The sequence below is a fragment of the Ammodytes marinus genome, assembly GCF_949987685.1.
Source record: "Ammodytes marinus genome assembly, chromosome: 17".
Classification (NCBI taxonomy): Eukaryota; Metazoa; Chordata; class Actinopteri; order Uranoscopiformes; family Ammodytidae; genus Ammodytes; species Ammodytes marinus.
In genome coordinates this window covers 3,051,174-3,070,742 of record NC_137221.1, presented here as the reverse complement: position 1 = coordinate 3,070,742, position 19,569 = coordinate 3,051,174, and the positions used below count along the sequence as shown (strand labels likewise).

The 19,569-nt window shown below is 40.1% G+C and overlaps 2 protein-coding genes across 2 annotated transcripts; both read right to left on the bottom strand.

Annotated features, from left to right (window-relative positions):
• Positions 1 to 508: 508 nt before the first annotated feature.
• Positions 509 to 9,222, bottom strand: LOC307264010 (uncharacterized protein). Its single transcript, XM_080045335.1, has 3 exons — positions 9,061 to 9,222; positions 4,836 to 4,991; positions 509 to 3,457 (listed from the first exon to the last, which is right to left on the bottom strand). The coding sequence occupies exons 1-3, from the start codon at positions 9,110 to 9,112 to the stop codon at positions 1,788 to 1,790; spliced, it is 1,878 nt and encodes a 625-aa protein (XP_079901461.1). The 5' UTR covers positions 9,113 to 9,222; the 3' UTR covers positions 509 to 1,787.
• Positions 9,223 to 15,661: 6,439 nt separating this feature from the next.
• Positions 15,662 to 18,468, bottom strand: gemin6 (gem (nuclear organelle) associated protein 6). Its single transcript, XM_080045001.1, has 3 exons — positions 18,281 to 18,468; positions 17,079 to 17,124; positions 15,662 to 16,270 (listed from the first exon to the last, which is right to left on the bottom strand). Exons 1-3 carry the CDS (start codon positions 18,448 to 18,450, stop codon positions 15,914 to 15,916), a joined length of 573 nt encoding a protein of 190 aa, XP_079901127.1. The 5' UTR covers positions 18,451 to 18,468; the 3' UTR covers positions 15,662 to 15,913.
• Between the last annotated feature and the right edge of the window lie 1,101 nt (positions 18,469 to 19,569).

Sequence of the window (19,569 nt, the reverse complement as noted above, 5' to 3'; positions counted from 1 at the left end):
TGGGAGTTTTTTTCTCAGCCGAGCTAAGGGTGTAAGGGCAGGATGTCATATTGTATGTCATATTGTATCATATTTTATGGAATGTAAAGCCCACTGAGGCAAATGTCTATTTGTGATTTTGGGCTATACAAATAAAACTGATTTGATTTGATCCTGACAGTTAATGTCTTAATTTGTGTGAACAAAACAGCAACGATATTATGAAACAATCTGTTATTAATGTTTATTGACATTAAAACATTTAATTAGTAGGATTCAGGTGATGCAGTGCACTTGGTTCAGCATCAAAACCACCACTAGGTGCTGCCAAAGTACTTCCAATGGAATCATTGAATATTATATGAAATCACAAGAGCTTGATAGAAATTATACTAATAACATTAATGTGTTCCTCGTTTTGGTTTCAATGCAGCTGTGGGGACTCAGCAACACACTGGATTTTTAGCTCATAATGAGACTAAATCTTGGCAAGGCAAGGCAAGGCAAGGCAAGGCAAGGCAAGGCAAGTTTATTTATATAGCACAATTCAGACACAAGGCCATTCAAAGTGCTTTACATGGGGCAAGATTAAAATACATAATACACATTAGAAAAGCGAATGAATAAAGCATTTAAAACTACTAGTAAGTAAGTAAGTTTTATTTATAGAGCGCCCTTCACAGACCAGGGTCACAAAGCGCTTTACATATCTTAACACATTTTTTATACACACACTCAAACACCGATGGCAGTAGCTGCCATGCAAGGCGCTTTCTGAACCATCTGGAGCAATTTGGGGTTCAGTGTATTGCCCAGGCACTTCGACATGTGGCGGGTAGGAGGGGAATCGAACCTCCGACCCTGCACTCAGGGGCGATCTCCCTACCCACTTCGCCACTGCCACCCAACGCCTCTCTTGAAGAGTGAGACTGGTACCTCTGATCCTTTAATAGCAAAATTATAATTTCATGTTGTTTTACACGTGTAGTAGTAAAATCTCCAAAGAAAAAAGGAAGGTTTTGCCTTTTCAGTAAATCTTAAGCTCTACTTGGTTTTATTCAGCAAGAGAAAGTCAAAAACCAAACAATCAAAAGCCCAACAGCACAGATTCAACATCACATCCCATTTTTTTTAAGTGACAGTCAAAGGGAGTAACTTCTTCAAGATACAATGAGTATAGTACTAAAATGAAACACAAGCATTTAATTGGCTAATTGGCACATTGTACATCATGCAGAAACATTGAAGCATCAGTGAAACTTTTTTTCTTTCCTTCTCTCTCCTCTCTTCTGTCACAGCTCAACTCTTTCCTGTCTACACAGACACACAAGCCTCATCTATATTAGGCTATGAGCTGCACCAAGAAACCATGTCAGATTAAACTCAGGTCACACTTCATCTATACCTTTCAACAGCATACATAATCAGAATACACAAGGCATGAACTAATAAATGTTTTCTTTTCAAACATTAAAAAATGTAAAAGTAAAACATTCAACACAATCTAAACCACAGGCTAGTTAAAGCACACATCAGCTTCAAAATGCAAAACCCTCATAAGCACATTAAGCATTCGGCAGACATCTTAAAACATATTTCCTTCTTCCGTTAGCATGGGCAGAATGCACCATTGACCAGTGGCCCCTGCTAACATCAGAAATGCTTGTGTATGCTCGCTGTGAATTATAGTTTTAGTGTGTGCATGGGGAAGAGAGGGGAGCGGAACCGGCAGAGATCATATAGGCAGGTTAAACTCTTTGCAAAATTGTCAATCGGGATCGGCCGAGAAAATTGCGTTCGGTGCACCCTTAGTCTTCAGTCTTGTCTTTAGTCTCAGTTTGTAAAAGTGTATCTGGATGCGAGTTCCTGGCTGGTTCTGGTCCTCCACAGTCCTCTCCGACAGCTCCTGTTTCCATCTGTTCATTCGAGCTGCCGGCTACAAGCTTTGCCGCTCTCATATCACTTTTAGAGACTTCATAGTTTTTGGGAGATTTTAAACCTGACTGAGGTCGTCTGGTCTCCTTAGAATAATCATCACTGTCTGCCGTGTCGGGTCCTAATTCTGTATCTGGATGTGAGTTCCTGGCTGGTTCTGGTCCTCCACAGTCCTCTCCATCAGCTCCTGTTTCCATCTGCTCAGTCGAGCTGCCGGCTCCTGTGATCTCTTCAGTTTGGTTTAGAAGAAGCTGGTAGGACGGGTAGGACTGAGGACAGACAAGCTTGTGTTTTTGGAGTTGATTATCCCACGTGAAACTTTGCTCACAAACAGTGCAGCTAAACCGTTTCTCCCCCGTGTGGATGGCCATGTGTTGTCTCAAATACCCCTTCAGTGTAAACCTTTTACCACAGACAGAACAGCTGAATCTTTTCTCCCCTGTGTGGACTACCATGTGTTCTATCAATTTTGCCTTCCACTTAAATGTTTTACCGCAAAATGGACAACTAAATGGTAACACCCGCGTGTGTATTGCCAAGTGTCCTGTAGAGGTTCCATTCTGTGTAACTGTTCCATCACAAACGGAGTAGTTGAATTGTGTCTCCGCTGCGTGGATGGCCATGTGTTGTGTCAACTTTCCCTTCTGTCTAAAACTTTTACCACAAATTGAGCAACTGATATCGTCCTCCCCTGTGTGGACAGCCTCGTGCTTCCTCATATCCGCCTTCCGTTTAAAGCTTTTCCCACATAATGAACAGCTGAATGGTTTATCCCCTTTGTGGACAGTCATGTGTTGTGTTAAATTTCTCTTCCGTGTAAATGCTTTACCACAAACTGAGCAGCTGAATTGATTTTCCTCAGTATTACATCTCTTATCAAATTTAGAGGCATCTCTATTTTTTATTAACGTTGAACCTGACTGTGGTTCTTCACTGTCTTCAGAACCAGGTTTTAAATGTGGATCTGTCTCTGGTCCTCCACAGTCCTCTCCATCAGCTCCTGTTTCCATCTGTTCAGTTGAGCTTCTGGCTCCAGGCTCTGCCCCTCTGTTCCCCTCGGTTAGCTTTTGATGAAGCTGTGAGGACTGACGACCAACACACTCGTGTCTTCTAAGTTGATTATGCCATAGAAATCTTTGGTCACAAAAACTGCAGCTGAATCTTTTCTCCCCTGTGTGGACGGCCATGTGTAGTGTCAAATTTCCCTTCTCTGTAAAGCTTTTACCACAAATTGAGCAGCTGAAAGGTCTCTGTCCTGTGTGAATGATCATGTGTCTCTTTAGAATACTTTTAAAGGCGAATCTTCTACCACACTCAAAGCAGATGAATGGTTTATCAACAGTTTTAGAGACTTCAATATTTTTCTTGGTAATTTCGGCCTCCTCCAGCCCTTGATACGGCACTTCCTCATGACTGATCCAGAGTTCCTCCTCTTCCTCTTTAATGTGTGGGGGCTCTGGTGGGTCCTCCTGGTCCAGACTGGGGCTCCACTCCTGCTGCTCAGCGGGAACCTCTTCTTCAATCACCACCAGCTGCTGGATGTCTGTGGAGAATAAGGAAACACACATTTTAGAACACTGTTATTTCCTGTTCACACTTAAAGCTGGGGTATATGATTTCTGATTGGTCAAAGTTAACATGAGCTGTACACTTTGACCAATTAGAGCGAGGCTCCGATTGTCTGTTCTTATTGACTTTTGGGACTGTCCATTCACTTTGGCACGACTTTGTTGGTGTAGAGCGTGTCAGGGAGGGACCCTAGGGGAGGGACCAAAGAGAACAAGTGGAGTGGTTGAGGTATTTGGATTCGAATCTCTATCCCAACTGCCATTTTCTCCCCAAATCCTCCACCCCACCTTTAAAAGGTGGGGTAAGCAATCTCCAGAGTATGTTTGGAGATTAGATTGTTTGTTTCTGTTTATACTAACCACGGAGATATTTGACTCTCCCTCTAACAGAGCCAGCAGAGCAGCCTAGACGTCCCTTTACCCAGCAACTACCATCCCCAAGTGTTACCGGGTCAACTGAAGGATATAATCTCTCCGGTCTGTCCTGGAACCCAGTGGGATGTGCCTGGTACACCCCTAACGGGAGGCGACCAGAGGGCATCCTTATGAGATGCCTGAACCCCCTCAACTGATTCCTGTTTTTTTACTGGGAGTTTTTTCTCAGCCGAGCTAAGGGTGTAAGGCCAGAGGGTGTCATACTGTATGGAATGTAAAGCCCACCGAGGCAAATGTCTATTTGTGATATTGGGCTATGCAAATTAAACTGATTTGATTTGATTCTCATCGTGGAGGAGCCGTGTCTGTATTCCGATGTCCTCCTGAATCGCGGAGCTCCTCACCCTATCAAGAAGAGTAAGCCCCGCTGCGGAAAATTCCCATTTCAGCTGCTTGTATCTGCGATCTCATTCTTTTGGTCACTGCCTACAGCTCTTGACCATGGGTAAAGATGGGAATAAGGCTCCCTCTTCCCCACAATGGTCCCGTACAGCATCAGAATTACTGCAGCTGCTGCACCTAACCGGCGATCAATCTCCTGATCCTTTTTACCCTAATTTGTTAAAAAAAAGTAGACCCCAAGATAACTGGAGAGGGGAGAAGGTGCCACCGCCTGTAACTTTTAATTCCTTCGGTCTCCTCTGTCTCGCAATTCCAGCTTGCCGTGCTCCACTCGGATAACGGAGCCGGTGAGTGTTGATGTGCATGGGCTCACAGAGCAAAACCACTGTACACACACACGCACTGGCACACACACACACACACACACACACACACACACACACACACACTTGCACACAGCCAGTGGAATCCAGAGGTAAAAGCAGGTATTTGAATTTTTTTAATTCATTTAATACCACTTACTTACTTAGGGAATTCAATACTTTTCAGAGTTTCATAGATTAATCTGACACCAACCTGAGCTTGTTTCAGCCCAATCATCTTCACTGTCTCCAGCGTCCTCTTCCTCTTTAATGTGTGGGGGCTCTGGTGGGTCCTCCTGGTCCAGACTGGGGCTCCACTCCTGCTGCTCAGGGGGAACCTCTTCTTCAACCACCACCAGCTGCTGGATGTCTGTGGAGAATAATGAAATATGCATTTACAGTTTTCGAAAACGTTCATGTCCTACTTCACCGGTGGAAATATGAAGGTGTATTGAACTCTGAGATCCTATGTAGTATAAATGTGCAATTTATTTTGAAATTGGTTCATCCTAGCCTGAGAAAAGGCAGAAAGAGTGTTTTATGGTCTCACTTTCTAAAAATGTTCTCATGCGTGACATCACACATGGTAAAATGTAGGGTTAGGGTTAATAGGACAGCTGGGCCAAGGGAAGACTGAGGGAAGAAAAACCTCATTCATTATATTATAATAGCCATTTTATAATGATAGAATGCAGGTTCCGTATGGGTGAAGTATTCCTTTAATGTCCTGTAAACACTTAAAGGTGGAGTAAGAATTCTGGAAAATACTGGAAAAAGTCAGTATTCCGGAAAGACTATTTCTGGAAAAATCTCTCTTTTTGTCAAAATCAGTGAATATTGCATCCTGGTCTGCTACCTGTCCGATACTGTGTGCGCACTGCATGCTGAAAAAAAATCCAGTGTTGATACTGAGGCGCCTAGGCTCCGTTACTGGTATGTAAACAAAGGGTATGTAAACAAAGGGGCCCACTGTAGCAGCTAGCAACATACCGGTTTAAAGTTGCACAGTTTTACTGATATGGACAAAGGGACATTTTGACAACAGGCGTTCTCCAGAATAGCTGACTCCACCTTTAAGCCACAAATAGCCTTATTTTCTTGAATGTGGGGCTGAATGTTACTCAACTTTTGATTATTTGTCCTAAAGACCTGTCCAAGCTACCCAAACTCTTCTTAGCAGTCAAATTAAACTGGTGTACAGTATTGTTTTTCTCTGAAAGATGTAGTTAATTGAGTCCAAGTGGCTGAACCGACACAACAAATGTTAATACTTTTAATTAAAACTTAGAGTGTTTTTATTTAAGATGTGTAGCCTTGTGTTGATATTACCCTTCCTTTATAAAGGCCCTGCTCACGTTCCGTGGCAGCACAATACCCAATCGATGTGCTGTATACTTTGACTTTACTGTATTGAGTTTAACACTAGTTAGTTAATTAACTCATGATCTAAAGTTAGTTAGATTATTAGGATACCCTTTAGCTTTCTGTCTGTCTGAAACAGTAGCTAGCGACTTGTAGCTACTCCTACTGGGGTAAGGGTTTTATTTTATTTTATAACAATATCACCTTAGGTATATTTTTTTGGTAAAATGTTTTAATTCTTTTATTTAAATGTTGTATTTTTATCCATGTTTTAAATTTGTTCCTTTTTTGTATTTGTATTCTTTATTTGATTTTAACCCTGTGAAGCACCTTGAGTGGCCCTGTGCCTGAAATGTGCTTTATAAATAAAATTGCCTTGCCTTGCCTTGCCTTGCCTTAGGTGGATTACATGCATCCATAACATTCTCAGAACAACAAAAAGCAACACAAACTCAAAACCTGTCTCATTCAGTAGGTTACATAATCATTTATCTCTTCAGTATTTAGTCATAAAATAAAGATCTGTTTTTTTGTTTGTTGGTGTAGTGGTTAGAGCGAGTTAAAAGAAAGAATCTTAAAATTAATACACTAAGTCACAAGTAAAAAGGTAGTTAGCTTATAGTTAATTCCCAAATTCAATTTAAATCTTCGAGATCATTTAAATATGTAATCTGTAGGGTTGTATACTATTTCTTGTGTCAATAAATTCAATGTTAACTTTTCACAGGTGGAGTCAGCGATTCTGGAGAACGCTTGTTGTCAAAATCAAAAAAAAAATTAAGATCAGTGAACATTTCGTTTCTGCTATTTTTAACTTTTTAACATTATGTATTATTTTTTGTACTCATTTCTTAATGCAGGATTGTTTGTGATTGGGTGTGAGGGTGGGGATATGGGTGGGGTATGTTCGGGGGGGAAAGAAAGGGGAAAAAATGTATAATCCATTGTACTGCAGTTGCTTTGCTACTTTGCGATTTAATAAAAAAAACCTTTGAAAGAAGATCAGTGAACATCTCCTTGTGATCCACAACTACCTGTCAGTAGTTTGTGTGCTCAAAAAACATCTGGAGTTAATACACAGTCAGAGCTCTGTAAACTGGTATGTAAACAAAGGGGCCCCACCCTAGAGCAACATGCCCTTTTACAGAGCCTTGGCTGTGTGTTAACACTGGATTTTTCTCCCCAGCGCATATGGACAGGAAGCGTATCGTAAGGAGATATTCATTAGTTTTGACAAAAAAGTGATTCTGACAACAAGCTTCCTCCAGAATCATTGACTCCACCTTTAACCAGGTTAAACTATTACTCATTAAACATAATGTTGTTCTGTATGGGCAGCCCCAGTCAAGAGCAATGCAAGCTGCTTAGTTTTGTGCAACTTGGTCTATTTAAAATAATTTCTGTAGTGTTGGATGAAACAACTTAAAGGAATACTTCACCCATACGGAACCAGCGTTCTATCATTATAAAATCGCTACCATAATATAATGAATGAGGTTTTCCTTCCCTTCCTCAGTCTTCCCTTGGCCCAGCTGTCCTAGGGTTAGACACTGAGACCATAAAATACTCTTTCTGCCTTTTCTCAGGCTAGGATGAACCGATTTAAAAAATATTTGCACATTTATATACTACATAGGATCTCAGAGTTCGATACACCTTCATACTTTTACCGGTGAAGTAGGTATTTAACAATAATGCACCTGTGATAACTGTAATGTCTGGACTAATCATTAAATCAACCAGCTCTGCATTAATTTCCTACACAGCGTTCACACAGCTTTTAAAAGGTACAATTAAGGAATTTTCCAGCACTTTCAAGACAGAAGTTCAACTTTTTCAATGAACCCAAAGCTTTATATATGGGGGGAAAAATATGCTCATGATTTTATATATTGCCCTATCTAAATCTAAATAGAACGGTATTCATAAAATGTATTGACATTGACAATCACTTAATAAAGCTATTACAGAAAAACCCAGATAAAAAATAAATAAAAAAGACTCATTACTTATTACACATTATACGTCAAAATAGATAGATAGATAGATAGATAGATAGATAGATAGATAGATAGATAGATAGATAGATAGATAGATAGATCACTTAAATACGAGTTCAATTTAATTCAATTTTCTGATCATCATTTTCAATTACAGTATATGGCCAAATCATCACAGTATTTTAAAAACAGTGTGCAAACCCTTCCTACATCGCAGCCATACTTCTGCCCAACATTATTAATGCCGGCTATTCCACAACATTTTTCTATCAACAGTGATCCTCAATAACTTTGCTTCTGTTACCTATTAAAATTCTGCCTACCTCTTCCACCACACATAGTTAAGGTATTTAGCCTATGTCCAAATAAACAAATGTTTTAAACCAATAACCATACTCTTTGTCTTTGATGAATTCAAGGGTGGAGTCAGCGATGAGAACGCTTTTTGTCAAAATCAGTGAATATGTCGTCACGATCCGCTACCTTTCTGCAGCTCGCTCTCTCTCTCTCCCTCACTCATGGATATGGATATGGATGTGGTTGTGTGTGTGTGTGTGTGTGTGTGTGTGTGCGTGCGTGTGTGTGTGTGTGTGCGTGTGTGTGTGTGTGTGTGTGTGTGTGTGTGTTTTGAAAATAAATCCGGCGTTAATACACAGCCTCGGCTCTAAACTGGCATGTTTGGTCTAGCCATGGTGGGCCCCCATTGTTTACATAAGGCTTATGTAAACAAAAGGGGCCCACCCTTTGTTAACAAGTTAGCGATTGTACACGGGTATGAAAAGTGTTCGCAGCCTATTCGTCTACAATCGCTGACTACACTTTAAATAACCGCTTTATTGAGCGCGACCCATTCGTCAATTAAATTGTATTATATTTTACTAGGTTATATCCAGTCATTGCTGTGCATTCGTTGCTAACCAGGCGTTGCTATGCATATGGAAAAATGACCATACCGAGCTCCTTTATATCTATAATCATTTCTAAATCAGAGCGATTCTCAGAAAAAGGTTGTAAAGTAGATAATTTATTAATAATGGAGGTCCAGAGTCAGACGAGGCTTTTTCTTTCTTCACTAACCGTCTCCTAGGTCTTTGTGACGTTCCGTGCCCTCCGTGTGTCCGGGCTTCATCGCTCTGTCGTCGGTCAAACTTCCCTGCGACACACCGCTGCTCTACTCCCCGGCCTCCGGTAGTCGCTCGCTTTAAGTCGTTTCTTCTGATTATTTCCAAATATTTTAACAGCTACAGAGCTGCTGGCTGCTACCTACGCTCGTGCTACAGACATAAACCACCATCCGGAAGTGAAGCCGGTGACATAGTTCCACGTCATAATTCAGTAGAATGACGAGCAATGCGAAGAGCGCCGCCTTATGGACTGGAGGAGAAAACTCACTCTGTTCTATTCAAACAATGTTCAGTTCATGTACAACAAACGTACGTTTTTTTTCGATTTCTCCCATGCTCTTTTAAATTGAAAGAGTGCACGAAATAAAATTTCTTGGAGTTATGATCGATGATGTAATCAGTTGGAAATCACACATAAAACATGTAAAAACCAAATTGTCAAAGAGCATTGCAGTAATAAACAAAGCAAAGCAGGCTTTGGATCATAAATCACGCCACACTCTTTACTGTGCACTCGTTTTGCCATATCTAATCTACTGTGTCGAGGTCTGGGGGAACAACTACAAAACCTCATTAGCACCAGTAACTATCCTGCAGAAGAAAGCGATTTGTGTCATTCATAAGGTTGGATATTTGGACAATACTCATTCATTATTTCTACAGTCAAAAGTCATGTAATTCACTGACATAGTGAAGTTTCAAACTGCTCAGGTAATGTACAAAGCAAAAAACAACAAACTCCCAAATAATATTCAAAAATGATTTAATGAAAGACAGCTTAATTATAATTTGAGGGGGAAACTAAATTTTGACAGGTTCAGCATTCGAACAACCAGGAAAGGCTTTAGCATTTCAATTTGTGGGGTGAAGCTGTGGAACAGTTTGAATATGGAGATCAAGCAATGTCCAAGCATGAAACAGTTTAAAAGAAGATACAAAGAAATGGTTTTCCAGAGTTACAGTAATGAAGGAGGGCTTTGACGTCTCATTACTTGTTAACATGACTAGTTAACTGTGTGATCAGCAGTAAGCTATTGGTCTTAAGGGTGGTATCGCGTGCTGTGGTGGCTCGGCCTTCTGCGATGGCTGACTCCACAGTTGCTGTGGTGCTGGCAGTGGCTGACATTTTCAGTGTGTCAGTGAGTAGGAAACATGGGTATGTGTAGGATTATGTATTGGTACGTTTGTGTGCATCTATGTGTACTGGTATGCTGTACAGTTATGCAAGTGTTCGTGTGTACGTTTGTGTGTATCTATGTGTATTGGTATGGAGTACAGATATGCAAGTGTTTGTTTGTACGCTTGTGGGTATCTATGTGCATCGGTATGGTGTACATATGCAAGTGTTGATACATAGAATTGATATCATGAAAATTAGAAATTAGTCTGAAGGAAACATGTAGTTTTGAGTTTTGATTTTGATTTATGACCTGTTAATATTGTTTAAGGAAGTGGGGTGGGATTGAACAAGTTTTTACTTCTTCCCACCTCTTTTCAAATATGTTGTGGCATTTTTATAGAGTGCTTGGCGGCCTTATCAGTGCAGGAGTCACTAGTGCTGACTCCTGTTGATGCATTTTTAATATTGTATTGTTGTTGCATATTTGAAATAAATCATTCATTCATTCATTCATTCATATGCATGTAAAAATCAAAACTTTAAATAAGTTAAAAAAATTAATTCATATTGAAGGCTATCATATTTTAAAGGTGCAGTGTGTGGAATATATTGTCATTTTTCAGAACAGACTTAGTACTAGAAATGGAACATAATATTCATAAGTAGCCTACGTTTTAATCAGTGAATAATCGCTTGAAAATTAAAGTTGTTAATTGTATTACCTTGGAATGAGCCTTTTATATCCCTACATAGGAGCAAAGTACGGAAGCCGCCATGTTTCATCTTAACGGCCTTACATGTTTTTATATTAGTGGGCATCATGGGGAAATGTACCTGTTTACCCGGGGGGCAAAAAACCCTTTTTTTTAAAACAGACATGCAATGTTGTTAAAGGTTGTTCACCAGAAATGATATCTAGGACCTTCAAGGATCACAACCTGGGTGGACAACCTGGTCAACTACCTGCTGGAAAGCTACAGGGGGCGGGAATAACTAATTGAGCCACGGTAATGTAAGGGTAACATTTAAAAATGTTAGCTTATATGCATCGTCATGAAACTTTGCCAGTTGATTACTGACATCAAAACAATGATTTTTCATATTGGAGTTTTTTCAAAAAAAATTCAATATAGTCCTATGCAAATTTGGCATATTTCACTAATTATGCACACATTTGCATATCTTAAAAAAACTCAAATCTAGATGTTGGATAAAGCAAGAGTTCAAATCTTTATTACATTTAGACAACATATTAGTGTCCAAAAAGAACAGATTTGGGATACAGCCTTTTTTCAATTTATAAAATAAAAAAAATACTATATACAGGTCTTAAAAAAAATGCATTTTCATCATGTTTTGAAGAAGAAAATGTCTCAAATCAGACAATGACCATATGAAAAAAATCCTTCTGTAATAACCTTCGGAATATTTCTAAGACTGATTATTGAAACTTTACTTCATGTAGGGCTTTAGAATTTGAGATTGTTCATTCTGAGGATTGAAAAAACTATCAAATCATGTCTATCTAACCACTATCAAACCAAAATTATCACATGATCTCTCACCTTTAGCTTCTTGTTCTTGAAGGCCACCGTAGTTTCTGTAATTACTGGGAAGGAAAGGTTACCAAGGGAGTGTTGCAATCTAGAACATTCACCACTTGATGCAACTAAATATAATGAAGTATATGAAGCCAGTTTCCTGTGTAAAATAAACCAAGAAGAGAAAATGCATGTGGAGTTAATTAATCCATTTGTCACACCTTCAACTCGTGTTTATCAGCTTAATCCACGACAATAACACAATTACACACTGTGCCTTTAATTTTGCTAGTAGTTGTTATAAAAATAATAATAATAATTATTATTATTCTAGTGAAACAGCTGTTGGCAATGAAATTCTCACTCTTTCAGTGTTCATACAGCCATGTATCAAAAGTCCAGATTCAAACGCTCCTCCACAACGGCAGTGTTTCATGGGACTAACAGGTACACAGGCAAGAACACAGTTTTTACAGTATGACTGCAGTAAAGTAACTAAATATTCCCTAGTGCAGCTGTACAGTAGCCTACTGCTCCGACATAGTGCTCACTTTATAAGTGAAGTCAAAGCTTATGGTTGGTTTGTTGTGGACGGTTTTTGTTTGACAGTTGATATTGACGTTTTTGAACTTGAACTGGCATTTAGCTGTGTGTGTGTGTGTGTGTGTGTGTGTGTGTGTGTGTGTGTGTGTGTGTGTGTGTGTGTGTGTGTGTGTGTGTGTGTGTGTGTGTGTGTGTATAGCTGTATATATTTTTATTCTTCAAGTGTCTCTGCTGCTTCACATAGAGTTCTGAGCCTTATGATGTGACGATGAACACAGTCCTCTCCGTCAGCTCCTGTTTCCATCTGTTCAGTTTGTCTTTGATGAAGCTGTGAGGACTGAGGTTTCTCCTCATCATCTTCACTCTTCACAGGGACAGGAGTGAATACAGGAGTGAGGAAGAAGCCTCCCGCTGCTCAGGGGGAACCTCTTCTTTACCGTGGAGCTGTTCAGTTGAGCTGCTGGCTCCAGGCTCTACTTCTCTGTTCTCCTCCGTTTGGTTTTGATGAAGCTGTGAGGACTGAGGACAGACAAGCTTGTGTCTTGTCAGTTGAACATCCCACGAGAATCTTTGGTCACACACGATGCAGTGGAATTTTTTCTCCTGTGTGTGGACGGCGACCATGTGCTTTTTCAAATTTCCCTTCAATGTAAATCTTTTAGCACAAACTGAGCAGCTGAATGGTCTATCAGTCGTACTTTTAGAGGTTTCAAGACCAACACACCCGTGTCTTTTTACTTGACCAGCCCAAGCGAATCTTCGGTCACAAACGGTGCAGTGGAATTTTTTCTCCTGTGTGTGGACGACCATGTGTCCTCTTAAATTTCCCTTCAGTTTAAATCTTCTACCACAAACCGAACAGCCAAACGGTCTCTCAGCTTTGTGGATCACCATGTGTATTGTCAGATGTCCATTCTGGTTAAATGTTTTACCACAAACTGAGCAGCTGAATGGTTTGTATCCTGTATGAATTCTCATGTGGGTCTCCAATCTTTTTGTGACGCTAAAGCTATTACCACAAATGGAGCAACAGAATGCTTTCTTGCTTGTGTGAGTTTTCACATGTCTCGTTAGATTACATTCTAAACGGAATCTTCTTCCACAATCAGAGCAGCGGAAAGGTTTAGTTTCAGTGTTACATCTCATACCACTTTTAGAGACTTTATTGATTCTTAGAGACATTAAACCTGACTGGGGTTCTCCGGTCTCGGTCCAATAATCGTCACTGTCTTCAGTCTCAGGTTCTAATTCTGGATCTGGATGCGAGTCTTCTATCTCATATTCAATGTTTTCTTGTGTATCTTGATGTGAGTTCCTGGCTGGTTCTGGTCCTCCACAGTCCTCTCCATCAGCTCCTGTTTCCATTTCTTCAGTTTGTCTTTGATGAAGCTGTGAGGACTGAGGTTTCTCTTCATCATCTTCACTCTTCACAGGGACAGGAGTGGATAGGAACTTGGTGATATCAGCCTCCTCCAGCCCTTGAAGCTGCTCTCCCTCCTGACTGGTCCAGAGTTCCTCATGTTCCTCTTTAATGTGTGGGGGCTCTGGTGGGTCCTCCTGGTCCAGACTGGGGCTCCACTCCTGCTGCTCAGGGGGAACCTCTTCTTTAACCACCTGCTGCTGCTGGACATCTGTTGAAAATAATGAAATAAATATTTCAGAAAACTGTAATTTCATGTTAGCAAACTACCGCTTTTGTCCAAAGGAGGCACTTTAGACATAATGGGCCGGTTTCACAGACATGGATTAAGCCTAGTCCTGGACTAAATGGAATTTTGAATGGAGATTGTCCATTGAAAGTACAATTTAGTCCAGAACTAGGCTTAATCCATGTCTGTGAAACCGGCCCATTATCTTAAATCTGCCAAACTCTACCTGTAACTGTTTTAATCAGGCTATAGTGTAGCCTACTTTCACCCATTTCATTTGAATTGCAGCCATTCTACATCGCTGCCTAAATGTTTAGTTTTTTTTCTTCTCTTTATCAGTTGTTGTATTTTGATGTGTTAGCATTGTATATTGTGTAGGCCTATGTATTGCTGTTTTTGATTTGCATTTGTTTGACTAGTCGACATCATTGCTGAGGGTCACCCCTCAATTGATCTCTCCAGTATAAATGAAGGTTGAAAAAATAAATAATAACTGGTCGATAATGCATCAAAATACTGCACCCGTAAAGCAATAGGCCCGTTCGGTGAGGAGAAGTCTTGCTCAGACCTGCGCAATTATGACGTGCGTCTTGCTGAGCGCACAGCATTTTTGCAGCATTTTTGCTGTGCGCTCAGCAAGACCCGCGTCAGAATTGCGCAGGTCATAGCAAGACGGCTCCTTCTCAAACGAGCCTAATAACTTTCCATGCATAAAATAACGTATAACATTATGAAGGGAGCTAAATGTTTTTTTTTCTAATAGTGTAAGAATTTCAGGGAAATGCATGCATAGTTCCGGTCTTTCCAGTATTAGAAGAATCCGGTTTAGGTGTATTTGGCTGCATTGCATATTATATGTTCTGGGACACAATCAGTGTGTCTGTCATGTAGCCTAAACAAAATAGTTTAGACCACTGTTGTAGTGGAACTTTAAAATCTTAAAAAATCAACTGCTATATGATCAGTTGCAGGGTCGAGTTATTATCGAGTCGGTTATAAACAAAAAAGATGAATTTCTCTGATTAATAATAAACTAATAATATAGGAGGAACAAACCTGCTCTGTGTAACCGGACTTCAGGCTTCAAAACAGCGTCCAGTAGTTTCTGTTGTCGCTCGTTCTTCTCTTTTGAACGACAGAGTTCCTCCTCGTACCCTGCTATGGTTCTTTCAAACAGCCCAAATATCTCTTCAGCAGCCGCAGTTAGTCGCTGATTCACCAACGCTCTCACCGTTTGGACTTGAGACATTTTGATCATTCAGAAATAATTATCCAGAAAAGAAAATGGCTGATCTCAACCACGGGGGACTTCCTAGTTAGTCACAATAAGGGCAATCACTTCCGATGGGTTCAGACTTCGGGTTCTCCAGACTAAAAGCCCAGAGGGTTTCGCTGAGGGGAACACCTCCACATAATTTACAACAAGACAGTGACACCAGTTTATTAGTAATTATAAACAGTATATATGTTTAATACATTATGAAGGAGCTAAGTCCAATACGAATGCTCCGTTTGAGGATTGACTCAGTTTTAGGCAATGTTGCATGTTTTACTGGGTAAATCATTCGACATTCAGCCCCCCCCCCCCTACCTCCCCCCATATAGCCAGAATAGAATGACCCTTTTTTCATGACCACATACAGTATAGAGACTATTCCACAGTGAGATTGGCAGTGGAATAGTGGCCTTAGCAGTCCTCGGTCTCTATACATTTGCATAGTCAAATCTTTCCTTAAGTTGACAAATCATGTTTTGTTTTTCAATTCTTTAAATCCAGATTGTCATTTAACACCAATTACAGTTTGTCTCCTTGACTTGGCATAAGAATTTATTTTACTGTGACTTAACATGAGTCTACCATTTACACACACAAAAGGAAATTGATTTAAAAGCACATGAGTTATTTTTCACAATTTTTATTGATTGGCAGTGTGGAATTGTCCATAATGTCGACTATTCTGCGTCAGCCCTACTACAGTGTTCCGGCTCCTGATGATCCGGTTGCTTCTTTAGCAGGTTCTGGATGCGCTCCAGAATGATCTGGTTGGCGCTATAGCAGTCCTCCGGTCCGTATGGGGCTGTGAGTGTGAGCGCCCCACCTCCCACGCTCAGCGCCCCGCCTTCCCCCTCCGTCACTGGGATGCGGTTCCTCTCGAGCCAGGCCTGGGCACGGTCCTTGGCCCGGTGCAGCTCAGCCCGATCCAGTCGGCTGCTCCTGGGGGGAAGGAGGAAGCTTTGGAGACGCTGGAGGGTTTCCTCATCACAATCCTGGAGAATCTCCACCGATTCCACAGCGTGACCCATCACCACCTGTTAGAGTGTAGAGTGTTCAGTTGATTGATTGATTGATTGATTTATTTCAGACATATCAAAAAAAAAAAAAAAAACATATGAAAAATACTAAACAAAATGAAAAGCACAAAAATACAATTCACAAAAACGATGTTCAAATTATTTCACAAAATAAAATTTCATATAATATATTCAACTGTTTAACAATATATTTGATTGAATAACAGATTAACAGGTTGAATTCAGGCAGAGAGCCATCCTAAAGTATAATGCACTATGCACTTTGAATGTTTATTGTCTGTTTTTATTAGTCTGTCATTTTGTCTATAATTGTCGGAGTCTGTATGTATTTGTACTTATATGTGCTGTTTGTGCTTATGTTTTTTTTTTTACATGTTCCCAAGTGCAAGATGCATTGTATAAATAGGCTTTATGAATTACATAAAAATCATAGAATATCAAGTTGTATATATGTATGAATTGTAAATATCAAAGATAGTATTGCCAATTGTATAAATAGATTGTATAGAGATTATAAGGAATACAAGAAGCTAATATAATAAAAATTATTTCTTGAGCTGTGGAAAGGGGGTAGGATTAAATAAATATATACTTCTTCCTGCTCCTTTTCAGGCAAATCATATCAATATATGTATATTTTTTTCTTTTTTGTGAAATAATGGAAACATAATTTTTGTTTATTGTATTTTCATGCTTTATGTTGTTTTGTATTTTTGATATGTCTGAAATAAATTAAATCAATCAATCAATAAATCAATCAAGACATATTCCCCATGGGGCAATAAAGGTTTCTCTCTCATCTCACCTGGACCGAGGCTCTGTCGGACGGACCGAAGGTAACCAGAACCAGACTGAGAGGGAGACAGAGATACAATGTTAAAGCACACTGGATGAACAATACATAATATTAGAAAACAGAAAGGGAGACAGAGTTAGACTATTACAGTTGCCTACAGTACACTGAACTATACATAATTTTAGGAATTTGAGAGGGAGAAAGAGTTAGAATATTACAGTAATAACAATAATGATTTATATAGCGCTTTTTCTAAAAGGCACTCAAATTGTTTTTACATGGTTCCAGGTTCCATTCATTCAGACAGTCATACCGGTGGAAGAAGCGTGGCTGCCATTCAGCGCCTACGGCCCCTCCGACCACCACAAACATACAGCAGTCATACACATTCACACGACAAGGCAAGTCGGGTGAAGTGTCTTGCTCAAGGACACAACAACCATGACACAAGTGGCAGGGCGGGGATCGAACCGCCAACCCTTCGATCATTGGCAGACCCGTTCTATCAAAGTCGCCTACAGTACATTGAACAATACATAATATTAGAAATTTGAGAGGGGGACAGAGTTAGAATGGAATAGAACGGGTTAGATAGAGCCAGTAGGGGTCCCCAAGGGCTGACACACTTTAAACAACAGTGACAATCAATGACAATGTGCAAAAGTTTGTCCACCTGACTCCACCCACTCTCTAATTGCTCTCTAAATTTTCCCCCTTTCTACTGTTGCAACATGATTCAGTTCAGGGGCGACGTTAGCCCCTTATTAGCTCTGCTCATGCAACCATAACATATTAGGCTATTGTAAAACAAAACAAAAATGATTTTGAAATCGGGTGTGTCGAGCTCCAGCGAGTCCAGTTTTTGAGAAGATTAAACTGCGAAACCTCGATAGGAATGATTAGTTTCAAACGGATGGTGGTGACGGTCTCAATTTAACAGCCATGTGTGACACAAGTCAACTATTATAGCCTAGGGCTCTCTCTCTCTGTATGATCTGTGTGTGTGTGTGTCTTACAGGCCGAGTGTGTCGTTCGCTGTGTGTATATTGTGTGTGCGTGTGTGTTTACATTGTAGTAAATCATTGTATGTGGAGTTAACGGTGTGTGTGTGTGTTAACATTGTAGTAAATCATTGTAAATGGAGTTAACGGTGTGTGGGTGTGTGTGTGTGTGTGTGTTAACATTGTAGATTATTGCATATATTGTGTTACCTGGCCGTTACCGGATCCACCGTCATCATCCAGCCTTGCAGTTCTTCATCTTTTCCCGCCTTTACCTTCACCTGTTTGTTGACGTAACGGACCCACTGCAGCGGACCCAATAGAGGCCAGCCGCACTGCATCGCTGGCTGATCAATATGACAATAATCTACGCACTCCATTGAACTGTTACACTTACACCAACTGCTGCACGATCTTTAAACCATCCGGGGGAAACACGCGGTCTAAACAAAGGTTCCGCTTCTGGTAAGATTTTTATAGAGGCGCTGATGCCATCTGCAGGGCTGAGCCGCTCATTACACCCTGTAGTTAAATAATAGATCCGATGGACATTTAAGCTTCGACACTACTACAGGTGAATAGGGTTACATTTTTAACATGTTAATATCATCATGAAACTTTGACAGTTGATTACTGACATCAAATCTATTATTTTTTGTATTACAATTTTATCAGAAATGTTTTATCAAATATGCAAATGTACCAATACTGTATGCTCCACCTGAAACTTTACCTCTGGCTGTGTTTATTATCAGTAAATAAAGCACTTTCATTCATGGTCTGCAAGAAGTCAGAGCTGCTAGCTGCTGGATGGTTAATTTGCACAAACAATTGTCACATGCGCCCCCCTCCCCCCCCCCCCCTCCCTTTTTTAGAAGAAAACTTCACTCGGGCCCAAATGGAGATAAAAAAATCTTTATTAAAGCTTCATAAGAAAACAGCACCTTTCTGCCCTGTCAATCATAATTTAAATTGATTAATTGTGTTACAAAAAAGCTAGGACAGTTAAGTCTTAAAACAGCAGCCTCAGATGGCTGATTAGTCAGGATGTTAATCCCAACGGGGGAAAATTATGGGTATATTTGAGAAATTTATCAACTTTAAAGGCAAGGCAAGGCAATTTTATTTATATAGCACATTTCAGACACAGGGCCATTCAAGGTTAAATACATCATACCCAGGGGGCAAAGTGATTTTATGGACATGGAGCGTTGTAAAAGGTTGTTCACCAAAAATGACATCTAGGACCTTCCACGATCACAACCTGGGTGGACAACCTTGTCAACAAGCTGCTGGAAAGCTACAGCGGGCCAACATAGCAAATCAGAACCACTGTTTAAGTGAATGGGGATGGGCTAATGGGGAATTTTTTTAACTTATAGATATCATTATGAAACTTTGCCAGTTGATTACTGACATTAAAACAAAAACTTTTTGTATTACAGTATTTTCCAAAATGTTTGTTGGAAGAAAACAAAGTCAATTTGTTTTTAAATTTT

Bases quoted from the DNA above. Each gene is read 5' to 3' on its own strand.
- LOC307264010 (XM_080045335.1), bottom strand. From the start codon at position 9,112: ATGAAGCCCGGACACACGGAGGGCACGGAACGTCACAAAGACCTAGGA. The intron at 4,992-9,060 runs GTTAGTGAAGAA...TATTCTCCACAG, and splicing joins TCACAAAGACCTAGGAGACG to ACATCCAGCAGCTGGTGGTG. The intron at 3,458-4,835 runs GTTGGTGTCAGA...TATTCTCCACAG, and splicing joins TTGGGCTGAAACAAGCTCAG to ACATCCAGCAGCTGGTGGTG.
- gemin6 (XM_080045001.1), bottom strand. From the start codon at position 18,450: ATGGAGTGCGTAGATTATTGTCATATTGATCAGCCAGCGATGCAGTGC. The intron at 17,125-18,280 runs GTAACACAATAT...TCTCCCTCTCAG, and splicing joins GTGGATCCGGTAACGGCCAG to TCTGGTTCTGGTTACCTTCG. The intron at 16,271-17,078 runs GTGAGATGAGAG...ACACTCTAACAG, and splicing joins CCGACAGAGCCTCGGTCCAG to GTGGTGATGGGTCACGCTGT.